At 52.6% G+C, this 11,491-nt stretch overlaps 6 protein-coding genes across 6 annotated transcripts; 2 read left to right on the top strand and 4 right to left on the bottom strand.

Annotated features, from left to right (window-relative positions):
* Positions 1-909: 909 nt before the first annotated feature.
* J7T55_005699 (uncharacterized protein) lies at positions 910-2,550 on the bottom strand (the record flags this gene model as incomplete). Its single annotated transcript, XM_053134107.1, has 5 exons — positions 910-936; positions 1,159-1,358; positions 1,422-1,730; positions 1,800-2,386; positions 2,519-2,550. The coding sequence occupies 5 exons, from the start codon at positions 2,548-2,550 to the stop codon at positions 910-912; spliced, it is 1,155 nt and encodes a 384-aa protein (XP_053000470.1).
* A 950-nt stretch (positions 2,551-3,500) lies between these two features.
* Positions 3,501-5,368, top strand: J7T55_005700 (MFS-type transporter YusP; the record flags this gene model as incomplete). The annotated part of the gene is made up of 3 exons (XM_053134218.1): positions 3,501-3,590; positions 3,667-4,130; positions 4,189-5,368. 3 exons carry the CDS (start codon positions 3,501-3,503, stop codon positions 5,366-5,368), a joined length of 1,734 nt encoding a protein of 577 aa, XP_053000471.1.
* Positions 5,369-5,609: 241 nt separating this feature from the next.
* On the bottom strand, positions 5,610-6,146 carry J7T55_005701 (uncharacterized protein; the record flags this gene model as incomplete). The annotated part of the gene is made up of 1 exon (XM_053134328.1): positions 5,610-6,146. The coding sequence occupies one exon, from the start codon at positions 6,144-6,146 to the stop codon at positions 5,610-5,612; it is 537 nt and encodes a 178-aa protein (XP_053000472.1).
* Positions 6,147-6,798: 652 nt separating this feature from the next.
* J7T55_005702 (uncharacterized protein) lies at positions 6,799-7,345 on the top strand (the record flags this gene model as incomplete). The annotated part of the gene is made up of 2 exons (XM_053134438.1): positions 6,799-6,954; positions 7,052-7,345. The coding sequence occupies 2 exons, from the start codon at positions 6,799-6,801 to the stop codon at positions 7,343-7,345; spliced, it is 450 nt and encodes a 149-aa protein (XP_053000473.1).
* Positions 7,346-7,761: 416 nt separating this feature from the next.
* On the bottom strand, positions 7,762-9,163 carry J7T55_005703 (dihydropseudooxynicotine hydrolase; the record flags this gene model as incomplete). The annotated part of the gene is made up of 2 exons (XM_053134546.1): positions 7,762-8,800; positions 8,898-9,163. 2 exons carry the CDS (start codon positions 9,161-9,163, stop codon positions 7,762-7,764), a joined length of 1,305 nt encoding a protein of 434 aa, XP_053000474.1.
* Positions 9,164-10,045: 882 nt separating this feature from the next.
* On the bottom strand, positions 10,046-11,122 carry J7T55_005704 (Enoyl reductase LovC; the record flags this gene model as incomplete). Its single annotated transcript, XM_053134656.1, has 1 exon — positions 10,046-11,122. The coding sequence occupies one exon, from the start codon at positions 11,120-11,122 to the stop codon at positions 10,046-10,048; it is 1,077 nt and encodes a 358-aa protein (XP_053000475.1).
* Positions 11,123-11,491: the final 369 nt, after the last annotated feature.

An 11,491-nucleotide genomic window follows, 5' to 3' on the forward strand; every position in this document is an offset into this window, starting at 1 on the left:
GCCACGGAAGCTTGCACAAGGATGGCAAATCAGTAGCTCATGTGTGTATTGTCGGCTGATTACTTCTGAGACCAGCTTTTGATGTGCAGGTCAGCAACCTGGTGTCTTTACTGCTTTTGGTAAGTCCTATACATCACATTGGTGTGGATCTCTTGTGGGAGGCGGCAAGGTCCGTCTAGGTGTGGCAGCTTACGATTCGGCCAAGGCAGAAATGGATTGGTGACGACTCCCACCATCACACAGACCCATGCTGGGACCAATATATTATATCAGATCCGGTGCAGCGCTGATTCGATGTCCTGCAGGAAGTCGAACGTTGCAGGTACCCTAATGCCGGGCCTCGGTTCCTTTCTCCTCTTGGTCTACTGCTCAAGTACGCCGGAGCACCCACTTCATAGGGACTTTGCACATCTTTCCGGTTGTATTGCCCTATCAGATTCTGATTCACTGCAATGCGACATTGCATTGCTTATTCTAGGCCTAGGTCTAGACTACTTCAGCCGCAAAGATGCTTTTTAGCCGCTCCGGGCTCACGAATTCGTAAAATGTGGTATAGACTTTCGAATTCAAGTACTTTCTCAGACTAAAGTCTTATACGAGTGAGTTGCCGAAAGGATTAATGGAGGATTCGACCGAACCATGCCATTTGCCCTTTTAAATCCTTCAGCGTTGGCCCGCCTATCGCCGAACCCAACGGTGGATATTCCATATACGTATGTGTACCAGTCACTGCGTCGTACTGGAGCGTATTTCCGCATTTGGTCTCCCGGGGACAAGTATCAGCCATGAGTTCACAAAAAGTCTTGCGTTAGTTCACATTCTGTCTGTGTTGCAGGAGTGAGACAAACATGGCGGCCCGCAGAGATGGTGGCATTTCAAGCCGGAGGACTTGCTTTTCCCTGGCACAGTTCACACTTCCCACGTGTCATTTTTGTGCTATGAAGAATCGAATATCTCAGGAACTTTATCGTACGGAGTTCTCGGAACAGTCAGGCACTTCTTGCCTCCTGTTATGTTCAACTACCTATTCATTTTTCGCCCAGTTTGAATCTGATTGTGACTTGAACGTCTTTTTGTGTACAACTAGTTAAACTCTGATGTCTGGATGGCATGCTTAATTAAACCAATATGTGCGCGAATTGCGCTATGTTTCCGTACCATTGAACCAACGACGGCCTCGAGATTCTGCAGACTCGGGTTTTGCAGAGATTCAGAGAGCGACATGGTCGGAGTTCTAGAGGCACTTTGGGCCTGGCTGTTGGAACCATTGAATTGCGTTTCATAAAGTTCCTCGAAATTTGACCTGGGCCACATATTTGCTAATATAGTTCCGACATTCACGTTTGAGGCAGACATCTCTGTGGTGTTTGAGCAAGATCTTGACCCGTGAGAGTTGGAAGCCGACGAAACCCCCAAAATACGCAGTGGATCGCGATCAATACTCTCGAGGAGGTGATTGATGAGTTCTGTCGTCATGATGACCTGAGCAATCGAGAATCCGGGTGAGCCAACTTCGTCCATGTGCATGTGAATAGACACGCAAATGTGCTGGAACAGGCCGAGAAGTCGCTGATAACATGCCAGTGCGAGAAGAGTGACAGATAGATCCGTTTCACATATCTCAGGTTCAGGGGTCTCAGCTGCATAGACTGAATACTCAATTCTTTGGCGACGTATTCGAACATCAGACCTCTGCCCAGCATCAGTAGGAGCCATAACAGACGCTGAATCTGAAGTCGTGAAGTGATTTTGAGAACCCCCTGTGCCCGCCAGAACATGCCCAAGTGACCGTAGTAGACATCGCGTCACGCTGGTGATTTTCTCGCACAAAACTGGTGAGGGCATCGAAGAGCCCGCTTCTAACTGCAGCTGGTAAATACGCAGGCTGAGCTGCGCCAAATCGTGGGTCCGCGTCAAGATATTTGCTCCAGAGGATGCTCTGCCCAGATTATCTGAAGTACGATGCTTTTTTGGCTTAACAATGTACTCTTGGGGCGCCGGGAAATGACATTCGCCGCTGTTTGGGAGTATTGGAGTGAAGAGATCCTCGCGTAGGGCTGATGGGGTGTTCACGGGTGAAATTGTCTGCTGCGGGAACAGTTCCTGAAGTGAAACATTGTCTCGTTCCTCGTCCGAAGTGAGCCGATGCTTCATGCCACCGTCTCCGGCATCATCCAGGGTCCGCTTTTGAGACCAAGACTCGGACCACATGTTCTGCACCGAGACAGAGCCCGCGAATCTTGGCGTTAGGACCGGCTCTCGATGAAAAATGTCCGGTGATAATGGCGGCGATCCCACGGAAATTTCAGACAAGTATGAGGGGCAATTTGGAGCCTTCCGGCCTTTGGACGACTCGTGAGTAGTATGATCCAGCTGGTCATTGCTGCTGCGATTCGTGACACCTTTTGGCAGTCGTGGTCGCCCACTGGGTCGTTTTGCTATGAATTAAAAGATCAGCCAACTATGAAGTTCGACCAGGCATCGATAAATTCATGTAGGTACTTGCAGCTGAATGTACAGTTGGCTCCTGTTCTCGAGCATCGCAAACATGGCTGGCACGAAGCTAGGCTGTCTTCATCGTTTGGAGCAATGACAGAATAGCGGCTCTGACAACGGACTTTCAAATCACGACACCTATTGCAGGTCTGACGGAGCGGCAGAAATTCATTTGTTCTGTTCATGGTTTAGTGTCCTTGCACAGGTATTCTTATTGAGGAACCAAGCTGTGGAAATCTTTCGGATGTGGGCATCTCCGCCTTGATATGGGTACATATGCTTGGTCTGCCTGATGTTATCTGTTAGATGACAAGGGGTCACCGATTTTAGATGCAGGCGATCTGGGATAAGATGTAATGTAACAGAGCGAGAAGCTTGGGTCATCATGATGCTCCATTCTTCAGCAGGTGGGGGCGGCCATCTACACGTGTACATAAGTACTGTACTTGTAGTAATATGCAGTGTAACCAGATGGTACCAAAATCTTACCTCGCCTACCTGCAGTATGTGATGTAACCACCTGGGCAAAGAGTGCCCAAGATCTTACTAGGGTGTGAACCGCCGCCTGCCTGCAGGTTGTATCCAAGCTGCCTCCCAGTTCGGGGATCGATTTTCCGGTTCCCACGCCTCTGTGATCCCAACCGACGATTTCGTGTGAAAAGAGATGGACCAGACACGGATGAAAAAACGATCCGGGTTCCCGGATGGTAAGCATAACGTGCAGTTGAACAGACCAGGCCTCAAAAAGGCCCAATGCTAAAGGTACTGCTGTACGGCACTTTGCCGCGATCCGTCCTATCTTCCTACATCCATGTCCCTACTGATTTCCTGATACCTTTTTAGCGCCCAGAATGCTTTGGGGTCTCGGAAATCAATAGACTCGTGTTCCCAGCTATTTTCAGTTTTCGACCTGGCGCATCGCATTCTCCCGAATTCCCGAAAGACCTCTTCACAGACTTGCCTTCTAGGTGGCCAGCAAACCAGACCCATTGAGCCTTAGAGATATGGCAATGGAGATGCCACCAAATGATCGCAGCGCGGAGCACTCTGATGAGACGGCCCCTGAGAGGCCTGCACGAGGCTGGCAATTTTGGGTAGGACTGACCGCGGGCGAGCTTCCAGCGCAATTCAGGAGTAGTGTGTGCTAACACAGTTGGACGTTCGCTGCAGGGAATCATCGTCTCCATGCAGCTCATATCGATGCTGTCGGCCTTGGACACCTCTGCCGTCTCAACAGCAATGCCTTCCATCCTCGAGGATCTCGGCAGGAGCGACGGCTGGATGTGGATTGCGAATGCTTACTTTCTCACCATGACAGCCTTTCAACCACTTTTCGGTCAGGCTTCCAACATCTACGGCCGTCGAAGTACGACCATGCTGGCTACCTTTTTGTTTGCTGTCGGCTCGGCCGTCTGTGGTTCGGCTCGGAACTTGGGCGCCCTGATCGCGGGGCGTGCTATTCAGGGTGCTGGTGGTGGTGCCATTAGTATCCTGATTGAGATCAATGTCGCTGACCTGGTTCCTCTGCGCGAGCGGCCACAGTTTATGAGCATCGTTCTCATTGCATATACCGTGGCTGTCTGCATCGGTCCGGTCGTCGGGGGCGCTCTGGCTCAGCACGCCAGCTGGCGTTGGTATGTACCATGAGCCCTCGAGATTGCCACGTGAAGATGAAGCTGATTTTGGAAACAGGATCTTCTACCTCAACCTCCCTGTCTGCGCGGTTGCTCTGGCAGCACTATTTGTATTCTTGAGGACCAGATATAGAAAGGACACGGTTGGTAACTCACTCAAGCGTGTCGATCTGGGCGGCAACGCCCTTCTCGTGGCCTCTGTCGTTGCAGTCCTCATTGCTCTGATGTGGGGCGGTACCCAGTTCTCTTGGTCGTCCTTCAGAACTGTCGTGCCTTTGGTCCTTGGCCTGGTTGGTATCGGGGCTTTCATTTGGCTGGAGTCCACAACCATAATTCCCGAACCGACAATGCCGCTCCGGCTGTTCTCGAATCGTACATCGCTGGGTGCGTTTGGAATTTCGTCGCTTCACGCAATGCTCACCAATTTCCTCACCTACTTCCTTCCCATTTACTTTCAGGGAGTAAGGAGCACAGGTCCGACCCAGTCCGGAGTCAATTTACTCCCACTTCCGTTTGTCACCATGCCTTTCGCCATCCTGGGCGGTTGGGCAACGACTAAGTGGGGCCGATATCGTCCCTCCTTTTTTGCTGGAATGGGACTTCTGGCAATCTGCTTTGGCCTCCTGTCCCGGCTAAACAAAAATACTTCGACCGCGTACTGGGCCAGTGTGGAATGTATCGGAGCAGCTGGCCTGGGCGCCATGGTGACGACGACATGGCCAGCAGTTCAGGCTCCTCTTGAGGAAGTCGACCAAGCTATTTCCACGGCAGCCTGGGGTTTCGTTCGTAGTTTCGGCGGCGTCTGGGGCGTAGCTATTCCCGCAGCCACATTCAACTCCCGTGTCAATCAGCTGGTGACCAACATCAGCGATCCGTCCATCCGCGAGCAGCTCCTCGACGGTGGGGCTTACGCCCTGGCGTCTATTGGCGGCGGCACAGGCTCGCAGGGTTGGACCCCCCAACAGCAGGACCAGATCTCGTCAATATACGTGGAAAGCCTAAAGCGCTGCTTTCAGGTCGGTATTGGGTTCTCACTGCTTGGGTTCCTGATAAGCTTTATCATCAAAGATGTCCCGCTAAGGGAGCACCTCGATACTGAATTTGGACTGGAACACCCTCGCTCAGAGATCAAACAGCAACCAACATCGTCATCGCCCCATTCTGAGGGCAAAGAACCGAACGAAAAAGTCAGGGCATCGCAGAAGGACAAGGTTGTTCCAGTCTCGGATATTGTGTAACTTCTGTCAGCTAAGTTGACTTGCCTCGCGTTCTTGTCATACGCGAAGAAATGAAACAACAACGGAAGTGAGCAATGTCATTTAATACCATTCAGATCCATAGCTTAGTACGCGGCACTGTGTTTTCAATTTTTCTTTTAAAGGCATTGTGACTTCCCAAGCTTCTTTATATTTATAATTTCTAACTTGTATATTTGGTCACTGATTTGTTGCGTGACAATATACAATATTCGGCACGCCATCACGAGTTCGCAAACATAAAAGCCACGAAGTAGCATGCCCACGAGGGAAAGTCAGCCACACAAGCCCTGATCGTGTTGATACGCAACCAAGACGCCATGCTGGCAGTGTTATCTGCCTTTGCATCCCCGTCTGTACCCTTATCAGCACGAACCGCCTCCAATAGCTTCATCGCACCAGGCCCGAATGGCATGTGCAGGACGCTAAAGACAAGACCCGCGAGGTAGAAGCCGGCCGCAATGCGCGGATTCCTGGCGGCTTGTGCCGAGAGCGCCACCGCCCCGTCGTGGCGTGCGAGGTTGGCTGCCGCGGTCGCGATACTGATTGGGTAGGTGGTGAATATGATGGCCAGACCGTTGCGGGTGAAGTCCATGAGCCCTGGCAGGATTCGGTTGGCGTGCCGGCGGGCCTCCATCTCTGGCGCTGAGGGGGAGGTGCGCACGAGGGGCCGGATAAAAGTATCTTCTGAGATAGTAAACATTATCGAGCCCGTTGCCGACAGCAACGGAGCGACACTCAGAAGGGCGAGACCGGCCATGTTGGCGCTGTTGTTCTAATTGCCGGTGTCACGAGCTGGCTGGCGTGGAAAGAGCTTCACAAGTGGCAAAAGGTTCCAAGTTGAGGGGGGTAGGTCTGGTGGGAGTGTCTTGTCCCATCAAGAAGCGGACAATCTCATCCTTCGTTGAAGCCGTCAGCATTGCTGCGCCTTTCTCAAGCGGCTTTTCACGGGGCCACGGAAATGCAGTTGATAGTTAATTATCCGTGTGAGGGGTATGGGGCTGAATCCTGACGCTTCAAATTAGGCTGGTGGCGTTGGCGTCGGGTGGTACATGGTTTATATTTTGGCCCGAGCTGAACTGATCTCTTGCGCCCAGTCGCATATCGGCAGGTTTCCAAACGCAGCGGATCCTCCTCATTCGCCAGGCGAACGAGGGTCTCTTTGTGCCCCACGTGTGCATGTGTGCACGATTAGCTATGAACCACATCAGACGTGCATGTATGTCTCAGGGGATGGCATCCGCCCCGCGCGCGTAATGGTGACTGTCAGGCTCCAGCAGAATTGAGAAGCGTAAAACAGGCCGTGTTCTGGATAATCGGGAAATGAGTGAGCTCGAGGATCTCCTGCCTGCCACCCCAGACTCTCCAATCTTTTTGACCAAAAGGCGCGAAACATTTGAATACTAGCGAAAATGGCTTCACCGCAGATGCCGATGCTGAAGGTCACCGTTCTTCACTACCGGGACCAGTCGCACGATGAGGAGACGTGGCTGAAATGGTACAACGAGGAGCAGATTCCTCGCTTCATGCCGGTAGCCCTCAGGAACGGGGTTGACCGTGTCGAGATTGTGCGCATTCTTTCCCGCATTCCCTGACTTGACAACACGTGCGAATGCTCATTCCTCGCATTTTTGGTGCTGACCTGGGCCCTTTCCGGTGATACAGTACTTCACCCCGACCGCTTTCAAAGCACAGTTTCAAGAAGACCTGGACAATCTGAAGGGCGGGTGTGCCGAGGGCTGGAATATGGCGCCATATGACGCAGCTGTCATTTACTGGACCTCTGATCCACAGAAGATCCGCAACATGCTGACGGACCCGGACTGGGAAGGCAAGGTGACCAAGTTTGAGCAAGGCTGGATTGATCAGACCAAGGTGGACGTGCAAATCGGTACCCAGACGACCTTCATCGAAGATGGCAAGATCATCAATACCACCCCTAAAGAATACCCAGCTTGAGAGCTCAGCTTAGGTAGTCGGTCGATGGCATGATAAATGGGATCAACAGTGTCCGACTTGGGGGAACCTGGGTCCTGGCAAAGGGAAACTGCCGCAAAATAGATGGCGCCGAATAAGAGATTGATTTGTTGGCCTGACCAAATTCAATTCCCCAACTTAATGATGAGATATCTCGGAGCGCCTCCAGGCATCATTCACCATACCTTTCAAGCCGACGTGCATATTTCAGAGCTTTTGGCACGGTCAAAGCGGCTGTGAATATTCATGGAAGAATTCTATAGCTGCCAATCACTAATGCAATATCAATATTCGCTACGGGAGAGAGCGACGCATTTTGGTTCCGTTATTTCCATGGCAAGAAATTTACAATATTTCAAAATCCTCTATTGTGATTCTGTATTGAAATTGAAGCATATTCATTTACTTGCCGCATCTTCTAGCGAAGGTCTCGTAATTTCAAACACAGTGTCAAGCCAATTGAAAGTCTTAGCGTGAAGATGTGAAAACGCGGCCACTTTGGCTTGTAGTGACCCCTGACCTACACCTACAGGACGCCACATGACTTTATTCTGACCGTCTTTGAGTTGTGTTAGATTGTCGTAGACACGCTGCGCATCCAGGGGAAAGACTGTGTCTGGAGCATCCGTCACGAGCGTAGGACAGGCAATGTCACCGCAGATTGACGTCCCGTCTGGCTTCTGGAGCGTGAACGGTGCCATTTTGTCGACAGCGTCAGATATGGTCGGGGCTCCGAAAGCAAGAATGCCATGCCCTAGCTCCCACCGCACCTGGAATGGAGATAAGCGGACGGCCAGGCCCATGATGCTGTCCACGACACCGCGATTGAGATAGCGGAAGAAGCCTGGAATGGTATCACGGGCGACCTGGCCGAGATCGTAGAACGAATCTGACGCAATGCACGCCTTGATCCGAGTCGGCTCGAAGGCAGCAGCACGCAGGGCAAAGTATGCGCCCATCGAGTTGCCCGACACAGCAACTCTGTTCAGATCAAGGTCCTTGCACACCGGCGAAGATGCCGCGTGGGACCAGAGTTTGTCTAGGACGGCTTTTATCACGACCTCGAAGTCACCGCGCAAGTGAAGCCGGTGCTCCTTTCGGCGGAGGACCATGCCTTGCCCCGGGGCGTCGAATGTTAGGACGGCATAACCTCGGGGAAGGCCGCCAGCTACGGTGAAATGGTAAAATTCCTCTTGGATGGTGTCGAAGCCCTGAACCTGGACGACGACAGGTATCTTGCCACTGTCATCGCCATCTGGGCCCCTGGGAGGCAAAAACAGGTAAGCGGGTAAAGTGGCCCCCTCGTCTAAGAAAGGAATTTCTAGAAATTCGACAGGGCTGTCAAAAAGTGCAGTCGCTTTTCTGAACAGGGCGGCGGACTGTGAGATGGCCTCGAGACGTCGTGGGTCTTCGGACGGAACAGGCTTGCGCAACATCCTGCAAATTAGTAGTGATTAATAAAAGTGTCGATGTTTTTGGTGCACTGCCAGTGAAGCCAGGAAAGAAAAGTAAAATAAAAGTTCAAGATACATACAGCTCGCTGGAGCGCCTGTAGTTGCTGGCTCGCAACAAGGCCCACCGAGACCCTACTCTGTCTCCATCTCTGATGCAGTCCTCGGCAGCGGCCTCGGCTTTGGATGCCGCCTCGGACCAGGCTCGGTACCAACTCTCGCCATCGTTGATCTTGATGTTTGCGGCAACATCAACACACTCTCCAACGTCACAGCCGTGTGTTGGAGCTGTGCCGAGCACACGGAGGAACTCGAAGTTACAGAACTCTGAGGGTAAGAACTTGTACATAGTTGGGGTCACCACTTGTCAATGGTCAAAGCGAATACACAGACTGAGGTGCCTGAAACAGACGTAGATCAGTAAAGGAAACTGCTTATGCTGATAGAAAATGTCATCCACTTGCCTCGATGAGATGGTGCCCAAAGAAGTCAGGGTTCACTTCCATACGTTCGACCTGGCCCCTACTCCCGAGGTCTAGTTTTGGTGCTGACATGTTACTTGGCAAGTGAATGTCATCACCCAAATTGGGCATATAACTCAACCAGCAAGGCAATTCGGCTGGGCTTCCGAGAACGTGCTGACGCGGTAGCCAGACTCTTGGGTCACTCAGATCTGTGCCGACAGCCGACTGAAACCTTGGAGGGCTGGTATCTGTAGGATCTATACCATGGAAATGAGTTCTAGACCATCGAATGCCTGCTCGTGTAAGATCGGCCGACATGCACAGTCGGTGCATTGTCAGCCCCCAGAAACTTGCCGACGTTGCATTTTGCGATAAGCACCAATTGATCTGTGTGTGGGGAAGGGAAAAGGATCTCACTCATCCATTGCCTTAAAAACACCCGCTTTGCGGCTGAATTGAACGGAGGTGTTACATCGGCTCTCATCTGCGGAGACCCCTACCCCTGGCCCTACTATTTGCCTTGCTCATCCCCCCTGTCACTTGAGGATTCTTGCCAAGGCGATAAAACACCTGCATCCACCGAGGCCTGCGTCAAGGATTGGGTTAGGGCACTCTTTTGACGACGCACCGTCTCGGAGTCCCCCTAAGGCGGAAGATTCACCTCAGTTGATGCCTTCAATGTTTGAGATACTATTTCAGAAAGAGATATGGTCCGCTTCAACATCCAATAAACAGCCCCAAGAGCAAATCCTGCTCGCTTATCACCTTCAAGTGAGCGGAAAAACCAGCTTTCCTCCTGTCAGACCCCTTCGCAGCTCCTCTACACCTTGGCCAACAGCTCCAAGACCGCCAGCCCGGATCTGGAACCTTGGTTCCGTCAGAAGGCCCTGAGAAATGAGCATCTCTGCCGTCCGGAAGATACGAGCAGCCAATGTTCGTAGCTCAGGCCTCGCTGGTCGGCCGTAGACACCGGGCAGTGACACTGTCTCCCCGAACATGGCCACCGCCATCAGCCAGTCAGCGCTCACGTCGCGGCGTGTGTACTTGACAAGCGTTGAGATGGGGTTCAGCGCTACGTAGCGTCCTCCTTTCGGACCGATGGCAGCGTAGCACATTCTCATCGACTCGGTGCCCTCCACGCTTGGGGCGCAGTCAAGCACATGTGCGAGCCTGCCTTCTGTGAACCTCCGGATGTCTGCCCCACAGGTAGGGGCGCGGTAGTCGAATGTGGCCACGGCTCCGAGTGATCGTACCAGATCCATGCTTGAGGGCGAGCAGCTGGCCAGAGGCTTGAATCCTGCCAGGTGAAGCCACTGGATCGCAACCATGCCGCTGGCCGTGCCACCGCCAGACACCAGGACGAATTGGTCCCTGCCGCCGGTTTGTGTCGCCTCTTCGCCCGGAATCGGGACCTGCAAGTAGTGATTCAGGCCAAAACCTGCCGTCGTTACCACTACGCCGAGGGTGGCTCCTTGCTCGAACGTCCAGCTCGGAGGAAGCTTCAACGTCAACTCCTCGGCAGCCAGCACCACGTTGGTGAAGGCCCCGAGCTCTTTATCGTCTGGGTTGTAGCCATAGGCAGCACCTGCCACGCGATCACCGACAGAGAACCTCGTCACGCCAGTGCCGACTTCCAACACCACACCAGCAAAGTCGAAGCCGCCGACAGAGCCAGGCGAAGTGGCATGGTCACTGGACTTGAAGTCGGCCGGGTTGAGCCCCACTGCTTCGACTCTGCACAGCAGCGTTCCTGGCCTCAGGTTTGGAATCCGAGATTGGATGTTCAGTTCAAGGTTGCCGACGGATGTGCTGGTAAGTGCTTGCCGCGTCTGTACTGCCGCCATGTTTGCTTGGATGTGAGTTCGATCTCAGTCGCCACAGGTGTAAGAAGAACCGAATTGGGCTCAGGGGATGGTATTGTCCACAGTCCTAGGTTTGAACTGCATCCAAATCTCTTATTTTAGGGCGGATGCCAAGATTGTGGCCATTATTCTCAGCCCTTTCAGCTCTGGAAATATCATGTATGTACAATACATGGCGAAGGAGTCGCCCAGTCTTATCCAAGGTAAGGCCGGCAAGTTTTCATCATCATCCCCTTCTGAAGCCTAGTCGGCAGATTTAGGCCACCTATCCTTGTAGTCTGGGCCTGTGCCGAAGGCAATGCAAGCACTATGGGGTACCTGATACACATCCACTCACTCGGGGCCTGCATA

The sequence above is a fragment of the Diaporthe amygdali genome (assembly GCF_026229845.1).
Source record: "Diaporthe amygdali strain CAA958 chromosome Unknown NODE_1_length_4327563_cov_65_473760, whole genome shotgun sequence".
Taxonomy (NCBI): Eukaryota; Fungi; Ascomycota; class Sordariomycetes; order Diaporthales; family Diaporthaceae; genus Diaporthe; species Diaporthe amygdali.